The sequence below is a fragment of the Passer domesticus genome, chromosome 3 (genome assembly GCF_036417665.1).
Source record: "Passer domesticus isolate bPasDom1 chromosome 3, bPasDom1.hap1, whole genome shotgun sequence".
NCBI classification, from domain to species: Eukaryota; Metazoa; Chordata; class Aves; order Passeriformes; family Passeridae; genus Passer; species Passer domesticus.
In genome coordinates this window covers 106,693,239-106,715,768 of record NC_087476.1, presented here as the reverse complement: position 1 = coordinate 106,715,768, position 22,530 = coordinate 106,693,239, and the positions used below count along the sequence as shown (strand labels likewise).

Below are 22,530 nucleotides of genomic sequence, written 5' to 3'. Positions count from 1 at the left end.
ATTGCTGCTTGATTCTACATGTATCAATACTTGGTGAAAACATTAGCAACTCACACAGTCACCTCCAGTTTTCCTACAGTGTTTGTCTTACTCTCTCTCCCTCCCTAGTTTTTTTTTTGAAACAAGCTTTCAGCTTCAGGCAGAGTTCAGACACTGAAACCAGCAATTTTTCACTTCTGGCCTGAGTCTCTTGGTGGGATCCTGATTTTTCTAACTACTGCTAATCAGGGACAAATCCACTTATAGGAGATGATCAGCTCCCCACTGCTCTAAGTGGGAAAATGCTGCTACACTGACCTTCACCAGCAGGCAGCGGCCAAGAATAAAATACCACAATAAAAAACTGGTATCAGACAGAGCTCAGCTTATGTTTCTGTTTGTGGAACAAGAAATCTCCATTTGCTTAGTTTTTTCTTTGAAATAGTTTGCTATGTCCATCCCCAACAGCTGCTTTTTTCCCCTTTTATTAGACATATTTCAGATGCAGCCCCTGTAACTTGACATTTCTTTCTCACTCAGATGCTGTATCTTGGAGAAATCGTCCTGAAAATTGCTGGGTTTATATGTACATTATGATTTGAAAGCAAACCATGGTGTAGATTAGGCCCCAGCTTTTTAATTATCAGTTCATAATGAAGGGCTCTCTTTGTGGTGAAAAAAATAGTTTCCTGAAGGTTTCCAAGGTTCCCTGCAGGGTTTCCAAGGCTTGGAAGAAAATATAGCTCATTTGACAATGAGTCTCTCTGCATTCACAGTGTAGAATGGAAAATTCCAGCTTTGCCATAACTCCCTGATCCCAGAAAAGCAAGTAGCTATACTGCAGCAAGCCAGGAGGCAATGCTGGGAGAGCAGTCCACCCACACCATGAGCAGGCACATGTCTTTCCATGTATATAAAGAGCCTTAAAACCAGAAATGGATGATTCAAGCAGTAAATCTTAAAGAACTGCAAAGAAAAATTTGGATGGAAGTGCACTCCATGGAATAGGTAGAAGTTCAACAGTCTTAAGAGAAAGTACAAAGTTTTCTTCTTCAGAAAGATCTTTCTCTTCCCTGACCCCGCATTTCATCTAAGTGCTAACCTCCATTAAACTATTCAAGCAAGAAAATCAGAAAGTCAAAATCATAAAAGACAAATTAAAATGAGAAACCAAGGCCAAGGTTTTACACTTGAAAATGCTCAACTGTCAAACCCACCACCTTTGAGAGACTTTCTAATTGCTCCCAATTTTCCAAGCAAGATGTACAGACACTGCCAGGGTATGGAGGCTTTAATACGATTGAAAAGCTTTTTATTTCTTAAAAATAAACAACAGAACTTCAGAGAAAGCTGCCCCAAAGTGCAGATATAGTGAAACACCAAGAATGTGGTACAGGAGTTGTACAAAGATGACTGCAATTGCTATGTCAGCTTACGAGACTTGTTTAATTGCATTTTTACATCCAAACTGTTATTTTCTTCAGTGGAATTTAAGTTCTCATCTTTAGTTCATGCCCAAATTACTCCCTACTGGGAAAAAGGCCCCCGTGGCCTCTGAGAGACAGCAGAGGCTGCCAGAGCAGGAACCCCTGGGACTGTGCAGCCTGTGCAGCCTCACGGGAGAGCCAAAGTACAGGTGAACCAAGCCCTGCACTCACACTCACTCTGCTGTGGCTGGGCAAGGGAGGTGATGGCAAGTTTCAGCAGCAGGACAAGGAATCAACCTTGTCCTTAACCAGCCACCTCTCAGTGCTGTGACAGCCTAGGACCATAGACCACATGTGAAAAATCCTATTTTTAAATTTCAGTATTAAAGCCTGGAGGTCTTATCTCCTTCAGGATCTTTCAGACGGGATTTCTGCTGCTCCTTTAATGACTGTCTTACCAACCAGCCATTTGCTTCTGCATTTTGTATTAGCCAGCTGATCTTCTTTTTTCCCTCCACAGCCTGATCACTGCTACACTACAGAACCTCTCCTCACTTGGACAAAGTCACTCCTGCACAAATCTTTTCAGATCCTTGTTTCAAAGTCAGTCTCCTTACAAGTCTTCCATGACTGCTATTAAAGGTTTGATGATCCTGTCCTGACAACTTTTCTTTCCAATTTTCATCCCAATATCCCTTAACTCCCAGATTTCTCTCCAGTTCCATTATTTCAGGATTTCTACTATCATATCTGTGTATTGCCCTTCTCTGTGTCACTTTCCACTAATTTCCACAATATTCACTACTGCCACTCTAAAACCAATATATTTCTGCTAAACCTGACAAATATTTATCCATCAAACACAAAATATTTTGGAATTAAAAGAGAAAGCACTGTATTACAGCAGAATCTAGTTTTGCTTTCTGGGCATGATCCTAAATTCACCTCTTAACAACAGAACTCTTATATCAGGTATATTGGGCAGACTTTTTTCTTGTATATTTGAAACATGATTTTTAGAAACAGAATGTTCCCACATACTTTGTCCACACTTGCTGCTGAAAAGTGAATATAGAGCATGTGCTTTGCCCACATCACATGCTACAATATGCACAGAGCACAATTTCTGCAAAGAAAAAGACTGCCTTTTAAAAAATTATTTATTTCTATCAATTTATGGGAACATCCTACTGAGTTATTTCTCTTGGGAGAGAATTCTGCAGTCAGGGCACAGGGTTTAATTAGCTGCTATTAAGCCAGTTCATAAGGAGTGAAACTGGATAATCTGCATTCTATGGTCAGCTGTTTCCCAAATGCCTGCTCCAAAGCCTTCTATATCCACTTACTATCTACCAAATGTGCTTTGCTACTTACAGCACAAATAGGTTTTCATCCTGTGTGTGTCACTGTGTTCCAACCTGCCCATATGTAAAAATAACTGTCTTCCTTATTTTGGAGCTGTTCTATCCAAGTGACTGACATTATTTCCCAAAAGCTCCAGCTCACCTTATTCCTCTTTTCATTTAATTATAATTGCAAACTAAACCACATTGCTCAGCTGAAGCAGCCTGGGCTTCCCTCAGGAAGGGACGTGAAGATAGGAGTGCTAGTGCCAATGGAGGGTTGGAGAGAGACCAAGAGTTAAGAAAGGCAAGAACACTCTAGTCCAAAAGTCTGAACCCTGAGGTAGATTTGTGGAACAATCAATTTGCATAGCATGTGCTGAGAATACACAATCTGCCCTGCACATGCTTTGAAGCACTGGATCAAAACACCTGGTATAAAGGAATTAAACTGTTCCTGGAGGTTTCAAAGGCTAATACCTGCCTTGTCACACCCCACAGCTCCACGGCCCTCCAAGTGATAGGGGCATTCTGCATCTTAATAGCAGGACTTAGAGAAAGTTCACAGGTTACTCATTTCTGTCCTAAATCCAATATTGCAAGCTTGCAGCTTATTTAACGTGACACAAGACTGTAATTCCTCCACAAAGAGCCTTGTCACATTTCCACTCCTTGCACAGGCAGCCCCATTTTCAGTCTGCTTCTTTCAATGGGAAATGTATGATCACTAAGATCAGGAGTCCAGCTGTACTGCTCTTCTGCTCCCTATTTAAAATTTTGTAGCAGAGGGACTACAGCAATAAGAAAATCCACATCTTACAGAAAAGGTCAGCATGAACTTACGTAGTTTGATGCAAGATCTGGATGCAGATAATCAATTCCTGCAATAAGATAATGACAGAACAGAAACCAAAGGTTAAAAGTTTCAAAAAAGATTTTCTAATGATCACAGAACAAGATTCCTTTACAACCACAGGAAAATAATAATGGTGAATAATGCAACTGATTGAAGCGACATTTCAGTTTTTAAATGTGGACTTTTCAATAATTTATGTAAAAATCCAGATGCCATTTGAAAAAGTGAGCTGAATGACAAAGTTTACTGTTTTGTAGACTAGATCATATTTATTTATAAGGTTTAAATCACAATTTATCTTTGTATGAGTTTTGTCATCTCAAGGCATACCAAAACTAGTAAGATTAGTAAGCACTGGATCAGTACAGGATAGAAAAATGAGTATTTTTAACCACTGTAAACAAAGTAGAAAATTACCTGGAGCAGACTTATGGTGATCACTAAGGCAAACATTTCAGATTATATACATGAAAGAGAACTTTTAATATTGGATTAAACCATTTTAGCAAATATCTGTGTGTAGGCTCCACATTTTGGTAGCGTGCTAAAGATTCTAACTGTGAGATACTCTTTCTGTCGCAGGGCAATAGAATAATAGAATACTCATTCTACTGCATGGCATCTTTCTATACATGGCAAATGTCCAAATCCCAGTGGATGGTGTAACAGAGGCAGATCCACACTCAGCTGGGATAAGATGACCTATTACACAGCCAACTAAAACTTACAAAACAATGGCCACCAATCTCATGCTACATTTTCATCATCACCACTCTGTCCTGTTTTCCCAACTGCTTCCCCATTACATGATCTATTTTATTTTCAAGGAGAATGCCACAACATCATAGTTTTTCTGATGGAAAGATTACTTCTCATTCTGTAGGGTCCTTAGCATTAGATTTGCCTTAGGACACCCTTGTTACCGATCCAAATGGTAGATGGAAAATAAAAATCTCTATGAAGAATCCTGTTATTCAGGTCATCTTTTTTTAGAGCTCCTAGAAACAAATTATAAGGCAAATTACTCCCTTCTCTGAAAGCTGTATCTGATGGACCATCAGTTTTATTGATGCAAAGCCCAAATAGTTTGTCATTGTTCCCATCACAGTCACGCCTTGCTAATCTGCAAGCCAAGTCCTGCCTCTGTGAGATCAGTGAAATCATGACACAAGAGGTCATCTCTCAGATGAGACTGATCTTTCATCAATACATAAATCAGGTGGCTCAAGGCTTTATCCAACTTGGCCTTGAACACTGCCACAACCTCCCTTGGCAACCTCTTACAGTATCTCACCACCTTCATAGCAAAGAATTTCTTCCTAATATCCAGATGTCTGAGTCTACTTTCTTACTTCCATGAAAACCTTGACATAGGAGTAAGCAAGTGAGGAAGAGAAATAAATAAGGACAGATCCCGGCTGACTCTAGAAAACATATGTGGATACAGACATTGTATTTATTTTTAATTTTATTCATCCCCATTAAAGGAAAACATTCAAAATTTATTCCAAAGAAGAGTGTTGAGACACTGCATGGAATTCCTTTACTTCAGCAAGAACCCATAAGTAGAAGAGCTGAAACTTCAACTGTACCTTTTATCTTCATCTTTCCTGAACTTAGTCTGAAGCTAGCAATATATCTAATATGCAGATGTTCACTGACATTCAGCATCAAAGTGTTTAATTATTTCCGCTATCAAGGATGACTTTGAAAATAATGCAATCTAAAAAACCATTTTCTTAGGTATTTTTTTCACAGCAATTTCCTCCTCCAGTCAGTGCCTGCAGAAATCAAGGGGAGTTCCTCCTTAGGTTTAATGGCCATTACAGTGTGCCCTGGAAGATATCTGAGTGATAATTGCAAACTCTTTCTAATGCTTGGATATCCATTCTTCAGTACCCCTATCTTTGTATCATATTTTCCCTGAAGATGTCAAAGTATTTATAGAGGTTGGTAGTCTCACCACTACAAGCAATCTATTATTACTTTTTAATCTTTTTTGTTATCTTCAATTACATGAAAAAAGTCTGCTTAAAAGTATTAAATTAGTACTCAGTCTTCACTTACCATCATCCATAATTCCTATGGTTACTCCCTTCCCTGTGTATCCCAGCTCCCATGCTTCAGCTACATTAAGGTCAAGTCCAGGAGTCCCATCTGCTTGACCAGTGTTAATCTAATACATCAGTGAAAAAAAAAAAGAGAAAAGCTTTTTTTACTTAACTGACATATTTCCACAGCCACTGTTTTTTCCTTTATGTCTCTGCATGCATCTTTGGTACAGAAATTATATTCCATATAGTTTTTGTAGAATGCATCTGTCCATAATCATATCTACTGCATTAATGCAGCTTTAAAAAACCCAACAACAACAACAAAACAAAAACCCAAAAAAACAAACACCACAAAAAAACCCAAACCAAACAAAAAACCAAAAAAACTCACAACAGCAACAAAAAACCCTGAAAAAAACAACACTGGTAAAATTCAATTTTTTGTGCTTTATAAGATTTGGTTAAACACTGAATCTTTTGGACCCCAAAAAAGGACTTTTCCATTAAACATGTCAGCCAGTGGAACAATCCAGGAAAAAAGGTAGAACAACTGATTTTACAGAGGACTTTTTTAAGAGGAGGAAATACTTTTTCTTGAAAGCAGAGATCTACTGTATAGCTTCCTAAATTTCTGTTATTTTTTATCACTCCAACATTTTGATTAACTACCAGAAAATAAGTGAATTAATCCCCACTTTAGTTTATCGACTCTTCAAGGATAAAATCCCATCCATGCTAATGTGCCTCCAATTAATTTGAAACCTTTTGCCTCAGGAAAAAAAACAAACAACTGCAGCCATATTGGATGGATTCATGAAACATAAGAAATTGATTAAGAGGAAGAAACATTACTCTTAAGCAAAAATAACCTTCTTAAGTTAACAAGGCAGTACTGCATTTACTGAGTATTTCATCATAAATATGTTGCAACAATAAAACTGACCAGAATTACTTTATCAACTTTTTAAATTTAAAAATCATTTCACTTCCAAGTAATAACTTTTCTTTCATGACTAAAGACTTCTCACTCTAAAAATATGACACAGAAAAACTGAAACAATTAAGCAAAATATGAATTTCCTTTGACATTAGCTGAAGCCAAAATTCATCAGTTTTCAGCTGTTATTTTTTTTGACAAATTATATTCTAATTTCCGTAAGAAAAGAAAAGCTTTAACTTTTGCTAGCAAATGCATTATAATTTTTTGTTATAATTCCGTAACAATATTTTACCTGGCAAGAGCTCAAAATATGATTTGTATGCAGCTCTAGGGGTCACACCAGCACACCAGCAATACCCACAGGACATCAGTATAGTTCTCTTTCAAGCCTTCTAAGGAGCTTTCCATTGAATGAAATGAAATTTATCACTTGAAATGTGCTGGATGTTCCCAATATAAAAGAGGTACAATTAAAACCAACACAACAGAGCCTTGGATCCATTCCCAAGTCCTGCATTTGGAAAGAACTCTTGGAAAACACTGCAACTGCACAGAACGGCTTGAATGACAATTATTTAGTTATGATTACTGTGATTTTCTCTCAGAACTTACCAGGTACCACTGCTTTGTAAATAAAGGATCATTCATGTTGATGTCAATGTCATTGATGTCTCTATATCCTCGCTTCCTTCTGATGAAGCCCTCCTGTTGCACAGCTTTCCTCACCTGGAAGGGTTAATTTTTACATCTTTACCTCAGCAATCTTGACGCACATAAAAATGTTATTTTAGACTTGTTTTCATTAGTTATAAGGGTAATGAAAACACACTATTTGTGTTTGTGTCATTCATTTGCAACTTCTAAACCAGGGACTGATTCCATACAGAATTTACAGAGGTAGGAAGCTCCAGGACTACTGCAACAGCTGTGAGGGGAAGAGACTCCCCCAGAGTGTCCTATCTGGAGAAAAAACTCAGCTGGAATATGTTTTAGACACCAAACAATCAGCATAAGAGTGAGCCCCTCTCCAGGCATCATTATTATCATGAGTCCTCTTGTCACAGTTGTATTTTTCATTGCCATCAAAATAGAAGCTAAAATTCTTTAACATATTCCAAATACGTCACAGCTCCAAGCTGTAGACATTTGACAAAATGAGGAAGCAGGTCTCAACCACACTTCTACTTTTTCAGATTTTTCTCCAGGCATTATAAGATCATTAGATAACCTTTCCTGCATGATAGGGAGGAACAATTTGATTATTTATGTCTCAACGTTATACATGAGGTGAAGGATTCCTATAAGGGCTGTACACGTGCTGGCAGCCTTGTAATTTTATTTTCATCCAAGAAATCTATCAAAAGGAATCCCCCCGACTCCTCTTTTTACAGCATGACAGGAAAATGCCAAAGAAATTTTCTGGGAGAAAAAAATCTGGTGTTGTGAGTTTTCATCATACTTTTGAGGCTCTCAAAAATGTCTTGTAAAATTATCTACTTTCAATGATTACCCTTGCAATAAATAAGTGATAAAAAAATATACTGGCAAGAAAAAACTATATGGCAAAAAAGCCACTAAACTGACCACACTGGCTGAAGTATAGGAGATGAAAATGCAGGTTATAAAACACAAGTCATCACAGATCTTCAGAAATCCTTTTCTTTATACACCACAAATCCACAAGACATTTAAGGAAGGACTGTTGAATGTAAGACAAGTTAAACATGCAAATATCTTTGGAGGCAGGAACTTCAAATGTCGGATCATAACCACCTTATTTGTCCCCATGTAAAAGAGTCTTCCTAAAGGAGACCACTCAATAGCTGAAACTGGAATTGTAATATGCAATAACATATTCACAGACCTTGCAAAAGGTGATGTCAGCTTTGGCACACTCATTTTGCACTCTTTAGCCTAACCTGGTAACAAGATAGAGTGAAGAGTACCAACATTTAATTGTAAAAAAAAAAAAAAGGGAAGAAAAGGAAAAATTCAGCCTTCCTGCTCAAAGAGGAATGATTAAAACCATTAAATACATGTTTAGGTGCAGCAAAAAGGAGTAAGACCCTCTAACATTTACTTCAAGAACTAGCTGTGTTCTTGAAAAGAATCCATGGTTATAAAATAAATCTTATAACTCATAGAACAACTACATGTGTGACTTTGGCATTTCAGATTAAAAATTTATACATATGAGTTATGCTGCTGTGTCATAGCAACTTTATATATACACAATCAGATCTTAGGACAGTTGAATCATTCTTGGAGCATCTTTCTGTCTCAGTTAATTAAAGCATGAGCATAAAAGCCAGTGCTCAGTGAGGTGTCTGTGATAGAGGTGAAACTGGGATCTAACTGATGGGAGCTAAAAGCTGTTTTCCTCCCAGCTCTGTTGTTTCACTATAACCCTGAAAATTCTTCAGGGTTATAGTGGTTGTTTCACTATAACCCTGAATAACCTCCCAATTCACAGGGAGCAGGATGGGGCACAGCATGGCCTGAAAAGGCAGTGTCAAAGGTTTCTAACAATATACTTGTATGAATTTTACCTCCTTAACTAAAGGCACCAAATGGTAAAATAATGAATTGGTTCTTTCATTTATATGTGTGCTCCCAATGCTTGTGCAGGTTCATTAAAAGTGGAATGGATTGAAAGTAAAGAAAAAACCTAATATGAAATAACCTAGTAAGAGGACAGTGACTAAGCAGGACCCATACAAGGTGTACTTCATGGCACCAGGTCGCTGCACACATTAAAGAAAGGTATCTGCACAGTGTTTGACAGCTCTAAGACAAAGCTCAGTGATGCCATGGAGACAGAGCAACACGTGTCACTCTGCCTCCCCCCTCCCAGCCTCACCCCTGCCTCTCTGCTTGCCACTGCAAACCCCAAGCTGTCACCAGAGAACATAATTAGGAGCAGAAGACAAGCCTCATGCACAGGGATGCCAGAGAAAAAGATTTCAGGCGTTTGTGCTCCCATGTAAGCTTGCTGGCTCTGAGGACCTGCCTGCATTAAGGCACTGAATTAGGATTAAACACAAAAGGATTTCTACTGATTAAAAAGCAATGCTGGGGAGCCCCGGCTTGTCTTTTAAGACAACAGATAGGAAGAGAGGGAGCAATGTGCAGAACCAGCACAGGCTGTTTTCCCTCTTCAGCATTACCTCGTTTGTCTGATTTGTTCCATCTTCACAGTACAACATAGTGTATTTTTTGTATAACATTATAATTTCCTGAGACAAGGAAATACACCCCTCAAAGAGGCATAATCTTCACTGAACTGAAACCACTCTGCAGGATGTTTTCTGAATGTTTCACTTGGAGAAAGGGCACACAGGATGTCACCATCCACATCAGAACAGTCTCAGAAATTCTGGGACCTTTTTTCACCACAAAAACAAAGCAGGTTTCCTCATATTTGCAAATGACAGTAAGTCATACAATTGAATCCGGAAAAGATCGGGCTTTTTTGTGAGAAGAATAGTTGAAATTTTTGGAAAAGGTCTTGGTAGCTTTTTCCATGAGCTACAAATTGCCTTAGTCAGCTGCCTTGCAGTGTGATCTCAACCAGCACAAGGTAAGAATTTGCCTTTTTCCTCACGAAGACATGTTTAGAAAGCAATGAGCCCAACAACAGGTAACATCCATGTATTCCAGAAAAAAAGATCCCCAAAGAACAAACTTGGAAAATGATAATGCAAATCCAGTGATCTGGGTGGAAAACTGCCCATTTAGGGCTGCACACAGCTGACACAGCAAAATCCTTGTCTTCTTGCCAGCTGGGTATCTGCGTTAGAAAAACGCACCTCTTTTTCCCAAGAAGGAAATTTCTGCTTTCATATCTAGTCTAGATCAGGAGAGGGGTTTAATCTGATTCTTCTGATTCTACTTTAGGAGGAAGTGTAGGCCTCCCCAGTAATACAAAGCCATTAAGCACCACATCAAGGTTTCAAAAACACATGCAAGAAAGAACACATCTGCATGTCCAACAGTACAAAAGTACTGAGAAACATTTTCATCTTGTAACATCCATAATCCCATCAACTTGTGTGACATTCGACCTGGAACCCAGCCCTCAATCCCCTGCACAATGCAACCTCACACCAGCTTTTAAATCCTTGTTTCTCTAACTGAAGCAGGAAAAGCAGCATTCATAGGACTCAGGCTTCTGATAACAGTCACTAAATGATTCAAGCCTGTGAGGTATATTTATTAGAAACTTGTGAAACAACAAGATTTTCTTACAAAAATAGCATGAATTTTACCATCTCAAAATTAGGCTTATTTATCTACAATAACAGCCTTTTGTTTATTTCATTCTTAAGTAATTTCTTCCTTTTTCATTAGGATACAAGTTTAAGTACAGATCAGAACCTGAGCATCTACTTTATTAGCATAAAACTAAATTATGAAAAGTTACTACTAGCTGTGTTGCAAGCAAAATGAAGGTCACGTATCAAAGGTAGTCCATGGATGGCTTTCTTTACAAGGAAAAAAGGTTTCAAGTATCGATTTTTACTATACTTGTACTTATGCACGGTGCATACAGTCACTTGGATGATAATAAACCAGCAGGATACTGGATGCAAAACCAATTAACAAAATAATCAATTGACTGCAGTACTGCTCTGGAAGGGCCAGGAGCTGCAGCACTCTACTATGCTCTCTGCTCCCATGAATGCCAAGACAATCAGCTCCTCATTTTAAAGGAGCAGGGTTAATTGCACCAATAAGATCCTGCAGTTAAACGACTCTGTTATATTGAGCATAAATGACAGATTTGCTAAATTATACCAGTGGGTGTAAGAAAGTGGAACAGTACCCACAACTTGAACCTCAAATACCAAGAACTTCAAAAGAGCAGAATTTGAATCAAATTCCAGAGGAAGAAGGCAGTCCCAACTGATGACATCGAACAGGCATGTTGGGGCATTTAAAAACCAACAAGCACATAGCAGCAAGTTGATCAATCAAAGGAAGTAATGGTTCTTTTTTCTCTAAAGTCTCAAGGTTAATACAGGTCTGCTCCTGAAGGTGAAGTAAGAAGTGGAAACCGATAGCCTGTAGTTTTGAAGAAGTCAGGCTGGTGGTTGAACCAGGCCCTATAAACTGAAGATCAAACTCCCCTGAAGGTGGTTTGGGACAGTGTGTCCAGATGCACAAAGGCATCACCAAACACACCACCTTCAGATAGTGGAAGGCTGTACTGACTGTTGGCAGCATCAATTTCTCATATCCAAAGAAATATGGTGGCAACAAAAGAGAGACAGAAAAGTTCAATTGAGCCAGTGATCAGCACACCCAACCTGTTGGAAAACATACCAGTTTAAAAATTTTTGTATAACTTTAGTCAAGGGGTTTTGTTTGCCTTTGACTGGGGAAAAAGAATTTTAAGTTTCTTTCTAGGGGATTGTTCCTCTAGGTGAGGTCTGATGAATTTAACATCTCAACAGACTGGGAATAGCCCAATAGACAAAGAACCACCTGTGGCCATCTAAGAACATCTACCCCAGACTTAATATCTACCCCAGACTCTACCTCTGGCAGAGTTGGAGACATCTCCAGAAAAGACTGGTAAGAAAATCAAGGAATGAAGATCTACTTAACTTCAGAAGCAAAGAAATATGGATCCCATAGGACACCGAGTACTAAGAACAACACAACTTTAGACCAATGAACACTGGCCCAATTTGTTTCTATGAGTTTTGACTGTATAAAAGATCTGAAAAATCTCGTAAATGTCTTGTGTCATAGAATGATTCTCTCTGCACACCCAGGCTATGCATGGATAAGATTTCTGTGACACATCTTGACCAGATAAAAAAGTCATTGACTCTCTAACATTAAAATTGTTGTTAGAGGATTTTTGTTTTCCCTGCAACTTTGGTGACAAATCCTTTAGAAAGTTATGAGAATGGGACAGCATGTACATACAGGAGCTTTTAGGGGTATTATCCATAAATGACATCCCTCTGCTGCTAAAGCAGAGTGACTGAGTGCATATTTTTCACCTCTGGTTTCTAAATTTACTTAGACAAACATGTTTAATTTTACTACCACTCCATCTGTATCATGAGAGGTATATTAGAGGAGTACAATGTCAGAGAGGACCACCCATCTCACATTCTACATTTCTGTAAAAGCTACAAGGTAACCCATTTTTGTGTGACTCTCCACTACAAAATGAAAGTAACATTGAAGCTCCTCACTAGCAAAAGGAAAGTACAGATCTGTTTGGACTGCAAAAAGTCAGATGAACAAAGCAAAACTGAATCACTTTTAAATGGCACTGAGGACAGCTCATTTCTATAAAAGATGTGATAACCAGGGGTGGAGAGGCTGCTAAAGACTGTTCAGACAGTGCATTGGGTTTGAACAGCCTGGTTTTGGTAGCAGTGGGGCTGCAAGGGTGGCTTCTGGGAGAAGATGCTAGAAGCTTCCACCATGTCTGGCAGAGACAAGCCCTGGCAGCTCCAAAGACAGACTTGCCACTGGAAAGCCTGGGACAATCAGGAATGGTGCTAATGCATTTCAGAAGAAAGAAAAAAAAAGTTATTGTGCCATTGTAATTGCCAGAGAAGAGTGGGGTGAGAACATGTGGGAGGAACAGCTCTGCAAACACCAAGGTCAGTGGAGAAGGCAGGGCAGGAGGTGCCTCGGAGCTGGGATTCCTCTGCAGCCTGTGGTGAGACCACGGTGAGGCAGCTGTGCCCTGCAGCCCATGGGGATCCATGGCAATGCAGAGATCCATGGGGATGCAGAGATCCACCTGCAGCCCACGGAGGAGCTCTGGGGGCCTGAGAAGAGGCTGTGACCCTGTGGCAGGCCCATGGAGAGAGGAGCCCAGGCTAGAGCAGCCTGTCCCTGAAGGACTGCACCCCATGCAAGAGTGACCCCACGCTGCAGTGCCCTGGGGAGGACTGCTGCCCACGGCATGCACTGACACTGCTGCCCACGGCATGCACTGACACTGCTGCCCACGGCATGCACTGACACTGCTGCCCACGGCATGCACTGACACTGCTGCCCATGGCATGCACTCACACTGCTGCCCACGGCATGCACTGACACTGCTGCCCACGGCATGCACTGACACTGCTGCCCATGGCATGCACTGACACTGCTGCCCACGGGTTCATAATCCTGTGCTGATTTGGTTAGTGTAATAAATTCAATTAATATCTCTACCTACAGCCTGTATTGCCCATGGTGTTTGATGAGTGATCTCTCCCAGTCCGTATCTCAACACATGAACCCTCCTATGTTATATTTTCTCTCCCTTGTCTAGCTCTGGAGAGGAGTGAGAAGCTTTGGCATGCACCTGGTATCTGACCAGGGTCAACCCATCACACACAGCAATGCAGAAAATTGGTGCCTTTTGTTGTGACAGAGTTGGTTCCATCTGCTTGATTTCAAAATTTTTGAGCCTGTTTTGTGGCCCAGAAAGCAGAAGCAGGGGGCTTGGAAGTGTCACTGACCATCCAATCCTTACTAATAAAATGAAATCTGCTCCTCTCAAGCAAGCTAATGACTTTCAAAGGCTCTCGTGGATCTCTCCATACCTAGCAACAAGACACTGTTGCTAAACGTAGGTGTTTCTGGAGAATTATTCATAACAACTTCTCCAAGTGTCTCCCCAGCTGTATCCTGGGGAGTGTTTTGTACAGGGACTTACTCTGTAGCAAAAATCTAGCAGCTGTTACAGCATAAAACCTGTGTTAGAGCATAAATCCCTAGAAATTTGGAAGTTTGTCAACAGAACTTTCCCTACCACTTCTAAGCAAAGGGCACATGAAGAATTTATTTTTTTTTTCAATTTCAAATATTTCATTAAAGGAAAAATGCATCTCTTTCCATAAAATACCCGTATCACTCTTTATGTATTTAAATTTTTATGTATTTTAAATGGTTCTTTTCATAATGATGAGCACAGACAACATAAAAATTGCTTTGGTTTATAGGAAAAGCAACATTCCCAATAAAATAGTTCTTTTTCATTGTTTTCAGCCATTCCTCTACCTTGCTTTTACTTTTTTGTTACTAGTTCAAACAATGCCACTGGATATCAAGGACCTCCTGGGAATTTTTATTATCACACTTGGATGTTCTGGACCAGTTCTAGTTTTACCCTTTCTGTAACCAGCCCCATTTGCCATCCCAAACATGTCTGAGCTTACACAGATCATCAGCAGATATGTAAATGTCTGGACACTAATGCTGTGCCCACAGTGATCCCTCATTTGACTTCAGCTTATGTTCCTTGAATTTTTCCTCTGTTCCTCTAAGCAATGTGTCACACTTGTGGGTGAACAAAATAGGAATAAAACCCTGTACAATAAACTCTAACAAAAGTCTTACTGATTGCATTCTGCATTAAAACCTGGCATAGCTGGGACTGCTCATTAACTTCTCTGCAAAAATCACAGAAAATCCTAACACTAGAGGTACAGCCACTTAGGAAACCAACCCAGAAGTTCATCATCAATCAGACAATAGTAAAATATGAAGCTGAACAGCCTGAGTTCAAAGGTTTCATACAGGCAAATGACCTTTCTTGATGAAAACACAACTTAAAAGACTCCAGTTTCAACCAAGTTCATTTTTTTTTTAAATGCACAAAAACTACCATCCTTATGCCTTTTTTTGTTATCTTTTGTTTTCCTGATATTAGTTCAGTTCTTGGTAAATAAGGAGCTTTTGAAAATAAAAGAAGGGGAAAGGAAATCAATATTTTTGTCCATTTAGCAGGCCTCTCACAGTTCAGTGACATTCAGGATGCAGAGAGTAAAGAGACAAGGAATCAATGTGTAAGAGGAGACTGCAGATCATATTCAACCTGCTCAGCTAAGCAATCAATAGCTCCTCCAGCTGCTACTTTGAAATGCAAGTGAGCTGGTCAAGCTGCAATGTAAAATCAATGCTGAGTATGGATGGTCTACAATGGAAAATGCCAATTTGGTAAAACAGAAATTGTCATGGGATCATGCCCCCTTTGACACCATTTTTTTTTGCCCTGGGGTAGAATTTATTAAGGGGAAACACTGAGACAGAGGAAAAAACCCTGCATAGCTTGATATTCTGTGCACTGCCTCAACAACAAGCAAATTGGTTCACACCTCTACTTTCTCTTCAGTTGGGCAGGAGGGGGATATCAGAATCCACACTACCACAGGTTCTGGCTATTCTCAGATATCTGTTTCAATTTCTTTCGCCACTGCTTAGACGAGCCAGCATGAGAGCAAGAGCATTACTGAAATCTTAAGAAGTTTCCAAAGGAATGAAAAACTTCTTATTCTACATAATACCAAAAAAAGACAAAGTAAATTATATTTTCTTCCATGTCTTCTTGCAAGATAGCAGGATAGTCATTTCAGTTACAAAATCAAAGATCTCTGTAAGAAAGAAACTCCCTGGAGTTGGGCTATAACTATACCTTAGTCTTTCCAGTAGATATGCAGAGACTGCAAACCACAGGGACACTTTATCAGCAGCCTATGGGTAAATTTTGCACTTTGCTGTCTCACCAGTTACATGGGTCAAGGAAACAATCAGCCTTTCCAAATAAATCAGAATAATCATCCCTCAGTGTGGGTATAAACAGCATGCCTGGTGACGGAAAATAAAATTGGGCCTTTTGTATATAGGTCATTATCAACTGCAGATCCTGCCGAGCTGCAAAATTAGGAGAACTGTGACTTGCAGAAACTTTATCTTTGTCAAGTGCTGCAGATATGACTTTCTTAAAACATTATACTTGGAAAAAAACCAAACCTGCCTTCTTCTTCTTCTTCCTCTACAGCAAAAGTATTTTTGCAAAGTGATTTTTACTTATTACAAAGAACACCATCAGTCTTTGAGGTGATAACCAGAGTAGGTCTAAGTTATATTTGCACCCTCTCTGTGCTATAAAAAGGGTTTTAGCTTAAATGGGAATCAGGACCAGATCACATTTAAGACTGCAAACCTTTTGGCTGTGTCTGTGCAAAGAAGAGAGATGCTCATATGATGCTGAATCTTCTAATTTAGTTATACTCTCTGTCATCACTTGTAACTTTGGACCATTTCTTATACCCCAAGGCAGTCATCCAGCAATGGATTCCCTCCTACTCCACAATTCACTGGTCCTATGAGGAGATATATACTACACAACCCACCTTTATATAACCTCCTTTTTAGTGATTCCCTTAGTACACTAGCTGCTTCCACACAAGCAGTGAATATCTGATACATCCCAAGAGAACAGGAGTGCTCACAGGCTAAAGATTTCTCTAACTCTGTTGATTTTAAGTTAATTTATTTCACAAAGCAAGTCTTCAGATATGTGGGGACTGTGAGAAAATACCACTTGGAGGAAAATCAGCTGAATTTGGTTTTTATGGGAAGAACTAAAAGGTGAAGTTATTCATTTTGTTGACATGTCCCGTTGACTCACCCTAACACAGAAGAGACTTCTTGTAAATGTGTGAATATTTGTGCTAATGCCCAGACACATCTGGAGTCATAAAGAACCACTTGTAGCAGCTTCACCTCTAACTTCATATATTTCCTTTGTAAATATGTAAACTTGTTTTACAGACATTAAGTTTCAGTGTATTCCATATGGACAGATTAGAAGGGCTTTGCAATACATCTGTGGAGGTAAAGTTTAGGGAAACTGAGTCAGCCGGATGAAGTCTTAAACTAAGTCTGCAGCATATGCTGGAAATACACCCCCTGGTCACCAAAGTGATTCTGCAATTAAAAGCCAGCTTCTGACCTTTGCTATAACTCATACTTCCACTTCATTCTCCACAGCCTCCTTCCCACTCAAATTTCATCTAAATAGCTCATCACTCACCTTGGACCATCTGCTTGGGAAATGATAATATGCATTTTCTCACAGAATTACTGGCACACATTACCCTTGTTTCCATGTTACAGGAAACCCACCCTAATGTCTCACTCATGGAAGAGCTGCGTGTTGCCCTGTCCTTTGTGTCATTTGTTTTGCTCTGTACTCCATTTCTAAACTGCTTCTGAGTCAAAACCCCAGACACTTTTATACAGCTGACCCCTAAATCAAATGACAGCACTCAGTCATGGTAACCATAGCAGGACCTGTAGGGGACTTCCCTTGTGCTTGGAGCTTAAAGTAGAAGTTCACTTCAGCTTCCTCTGCTTCTTCTCAGTAGCTGGGCCTCACTGGATCCAGAGGCAGAAAAATTGTTGCCAGAATGCCAGCTGAAGAGCAGATTCCAGAATAAAAATGGGATCACAGCCCTGCGAGGGAAGGCAGGTGTCAGTGATGCTGTCCTACATGCAGTGCATGAACTAAGCTGAAAATCAATCTGATCTAAATTAATTTAAGAAAGCCTGAATTAAAAGAATAATTTAAAACTAGCTGTCAGCCCTCAAACCTGGAGACAGGAGGTGACAGTAAATTTGGCTCCACCATGTAGAATCCAGGCTGTCTTAAAATTGGTTTCAGAAAGCACACCAAGTGCCTTCTGATTGTATTTTCCTGGCTGCAACCCTCAGAGTGCCCTGAAGAATGTAATTATTCTCTTTTGTAACCTCTTCTGCACTATCACTGCTCAATACAATTTTTCTTTTCCCTGCTTTTCCTGCTCTGGGATCAAATGATGCAGTCTGAAGCTGAGAAGAGCTGCTTTGGCTACCATGAAAGGGAGCACCTCTGCACAGACAGAAGGACACCACAGCCAGCCGCCCACCCCTCCTCCAGCAGCTCCTGGGTCCCTGCCCTGGGTCTGGACCTCACTGCACCATGCTGACAGGTTGCTAGGAGGGATTACAGCCCACTGCTGTCAACACCTCCCAACCAGGTGGTAATGCCAACTGCACAAGATCCATTTAGATCCATAAAGAACAAAGGCTATTTTTACAAAGGTGCCTGCCTGGAGTGATACAGCAACAGTCACCAAAGGAGTTTAAGCTTATTCTAGTATTTAAAACCTGCAATACTTAAACTTCAATGTTCACAGGAGTGGTAGTGGCATACTAGTGAGTCTTTCTTGACCATCTGTAACACCTTCAGAGCTCTGCTGCTGTTGCAGTAGAAATGAGATAAAAAACTGCAAACCTCTGATTTTCCTGAAGTCCTGTCTAGTGGATAGTACATGGGCTGCACAACGTCTTCTCTGAGGAAATTTCATAACTAGAAGCCAGACACAAAACAGAAGCCAGGCAGTCTTTTGACAGAGGGAAAACTGCAATTATGCTGCTGCTGACATTCACACATCTGCTCATACAACCAAAAGCAGAGCAGTTGCTCACAGCTACTTAATTACCATACTACACATGACAGAAAAGACATAGGAGCTTGCTCCCATCCCTGCCTTTCCCAGTCAAGTTGGAAGCTACTGATTATTTATATTGATTGAGCTGTGCAGGTTGCAACTGCACTATTTCAGTGCCTAGATTCAGAGGTTTATGGATCCTCATCACCAACCACATTAATAAAATAAGCAGAGGTTTATGTATCACTGCTGTACAGCACTGGGTTAGTAGAGTATATCTGCCAGGGACAGGCCATCTGCCACACAGAAAGCATCAAAACAGAATCATTTCTAGAGAACAATTTCTGTAATAAGAGGAAAGGTGGGAAAAAAGGACAAGTAAGGGATTGGCTTACAAAAAGGAAAGAAACAGCCAGAGTCCTACTGTTCTGGCCTTTATCCAAACTAGTTTTTGTTTTGATACTTTAAGAGGATTGTGCTTGACCCTCGTCAAGACATGTACATCAGAATCCTGTCTTTTAATTGTCAAATGTTCTCTTTCAGTTCCAGCCGATGCCTCAGATTTTAGGTTTTGTATTGTTCAGATTCTGTGTTGCTTTACTGTGTTGGTCTGGGCTTTGTGTTAGGGATGGTAAGCTCTCTTCAAAGAGTAGGTAAACAAAACAATTCCTTCTCTAACTGGGGACCAAGGACAACTGATCCAGATCTGAGGCCAAGAGCCAAAACAACATGGAATGAAGAGAGAAAAAGAAGGATGGGACTTCATGGGCTAAAGCTGTAATTAGACAAAACTTAAAAATGTGTGAGACCCCGTGACCAGTCGTCCATTTTGTGACCATTTTTGAGTTCATCGTGGGTGTAGCCCTGCCTGGGCTCTTGTGCTGCCCAAGGTGTACCCATTGAGGCCTTTAATAAATACCTACTTTATTCTTTAGCTCCAGCTAGTCTCTCTTCTAGGTAACCCTTCATAAGGCATCACAATCTTGGAGCCTGCAGAGTGCAGCTGCAGGGCGTGCTGGTGCCCAGCACCAAGGCAGGGATATCCACATCAGGGCACTTTTCCCACCTCATCCCAGAATCTGGCTGTTATCAATTGGCAGAACAGTACCATTCTGCACCTGAACTCCTGAACTGTCAAGTGCTCAGCTTGAGCAGCACACTGAACCCACATGCCCCCAGCAAAAGCTTACAGATCTTTTCTTGACAAGAGAGGCACCAGACAATGAGTGACTTGGCAGAGGGATCACATCCCATATGAAACTGTAGGCAGGAGAGCCAACACAGTGCAGTGGTGAGGACACACAGAGCTGGCCCAAGCGTAACAGAGCCCACAGAGAGAGAAAAAACCCGCGAAACTGAGACAAGCATTAATATGCTCAGAGTTCATCACAGAGGAAACTCTCCTCAGTGACAACACAGAGACAGGGCAGCACAAGGCATCCCCATCTCTGGAAGTGTTCAAGGCCAGGCTGCATGGGGCTTTGAGCAACCTGGGCTTCTGGAAGGTGTTACTGCCCAGCAAGGGGTTGGAAGTAGATGGTCTCTGGGTCCCTTCCAACCCAAACCATTCCTTGATACTAAAACACAGAAGTGTGGTCTGAATATTCATCATGGGTCTTCTCAACACCCACTTCAGCAGAGAGGCTTTTTACATCCTTGCTCATGTTTTCCAGCAGCCTGTCCTACAGACTGCTGGCCAAGCCTCTCTCTAAAGAGTATCTGCAGAATTAATTTTTTTTTTCAAAAATCTTAGAGGCAAAGGGGTTTCTGCCTTGATTTCAAGGGATCAGGTCATCCAAGTAGTTTGGAGTTGTCACAAGCCCCTCTATTTATCCACTGCCTAGAGCAATGAAAAATGGTTCCTGAAGAACGCAAAATTCATTATTAATTGCAGTAGCATGTGCACCAGCAGGGATTTTGGTACCAGAATTTTTCCTAGTTCCCACTGGGTTAGAGCAGAGGCTGGTTTAAATGAAGTGATAAAATTGTCATCCTGCTGAAAATTCTATGAACCATTGTTGCTTTTTTTGGTAAGGAATGAGGAAATATCTTTTCAGTTCAGTTATTAGCATAAAATAATTAGACTTTAGGGTATATTTTGCTCCCAGTGCACATACATAACTTGCATTAATATTAATAGGGACTTCTCTATTCCTGCTCATTGAAAGGAGCCCATACCTCAAAGGACTGAGAAAAGCAAAAGCATATTTAGGGTTTAGTCTATCACTGAAGATTTAAACAGACTCCTGTAAACTGCTGTCTTCATTGTATACTCCTTTCTCTTCCTAGTTTATTTCCAATGAGACAAATATTTAGCAGATCATGGAAGAATATCATTTGCTCAGGATTCCCACTACAGGCAATCAAAAATGTGCATGCAAATTCTATGGAAATTACTCTGTTCAGACTTAGAGACCAAATTCATGTTATGGTTTCCACAGAATAAAAATTTAACAGAAAAGCTTCCCTCATGAAAATGTATTTTTTTCATATGAGAAGTGATGAATTTCTGATTAATACTAACAGTGCCCGCTGCACACGCGTTTAGGGGCTCTTCATATTTCCAAAGAGCCAGAATTAATTTGTGTTATGGCAAGCACTCAAGATGTATCTTCCCAGAGCAACAAAAGGGAGATTTGGGAAAATAAACTATTACAGCAGAAGCATTCACTTCATGGCAACTTGAAGAGATGCCTAGACTGGCACCAGGATAGAAAGTCCTATGTGTCTTGGGCCTGAAGAAATGTAAAACATCCAGTGCTAAATGGCAGAATCATAGACATGGCAAGTCGTCACCAATGCAATGACATCAGAGATGATGTCCTTTCTTCTGGGCCTTTCCTTTAAGGGCAAGGTGAGTTGTACTTATAAATGACCATCACCAAAGAAAAATTATAAACAACAAAGCAATGCCAACACTACAGCAGAATTACATAAGGGATGAAACTGATGAAGTCTTGGTTCAAAATATCATTTTATGAGATTGAGGGTAATAGGAGTGTTCTACAAAACAGGAAAACCTGAACAAAAGACCAGAAAAAACCTCTGGGATCCATGAAAAGGCCTGAAAATTTCATTTATCTCTTCTGGGTAGGGCCCCTCATCATTCCTCACTTTTGTTTCAAGGAAGGTCAACCCAGCTATTATTGTCAGTGTCTCTTGTTTCATCTCACCCCATTTCACTATGGACCAAATTGCAAATGAGATGCGGGTAATGTTCTAGCTTAGAAAGAACTTTTTAAAGTGCAATCATATTCCCTATCCCAACACCAGCTGCCACTACAACAACAGCAGAAAAAAAAAATTAGAATGGTGTCAGAGGAACAAAAGTCAGGATGGAGGAGGGAGGAATACTTAAACTCTTAAACTCAGGAACACCACAGCAAAAAATAATCAGATGAACCTCGAGAGTGCAACAACAGTGTACATTTAGCTCCTTGGAAAAGATCCAGTTCTCCAGAAGTGCAAAGAGCCAGCTTCCATCTCCTCTTATCCAAGGGTAAATACACTGTACTCATTTCTGTGAGATTACTTCAGATTTTCAGTGCTGCAAACTGGAGAAACGCCTGTCTCGTTTTTAACACTATTCCTCTAAGGAAAAACTGTTCAAAGCCTCCCTCCAGTTGAACTCAAACTTCATAAGTCCCAACAGGTGATAAAAACTGCTCAGGGCAATTTTTCTTCCCTTTATA

At 40.1% G+C, this 22,530-nt stretch overlaps 1 protein-coding gene across 3 annotated transcripts in view; it reads right to left on the bottom strand.

Moving 5' to 3' along the window:
• PCSK2 (proprotein convertase subtilisin/kexin type 2) overlaps window positions 1–22,530 on the bottom strand; it is a 98,418-nt gene that overhangs the window by 41,255 nt on the left and 34,633 nt on the right. For all 3 annotated transcript variants that reach the window (XM_064414891.1, XM_064414893.1, XM_064414892.1), the window contains 3 exons: window positions 7,212–7,325; window positions 5,673–5,781; window positions 3,593–3,630 (listed from right to left, as the gene is read on the bottom strand). In XM_064414891.1, the coding sequence (XP_064270961.1) occupies window positions 3,593–3,630; window positions 5,673–5,781; window positions 7,212–7,325 (261 nt within the window). The remainder of the gene's footprint in view (window positions 1–3,592; window positions 3,631–5,672; window positions 5,782–7,211; window positions 7,326–22,530) is intronic.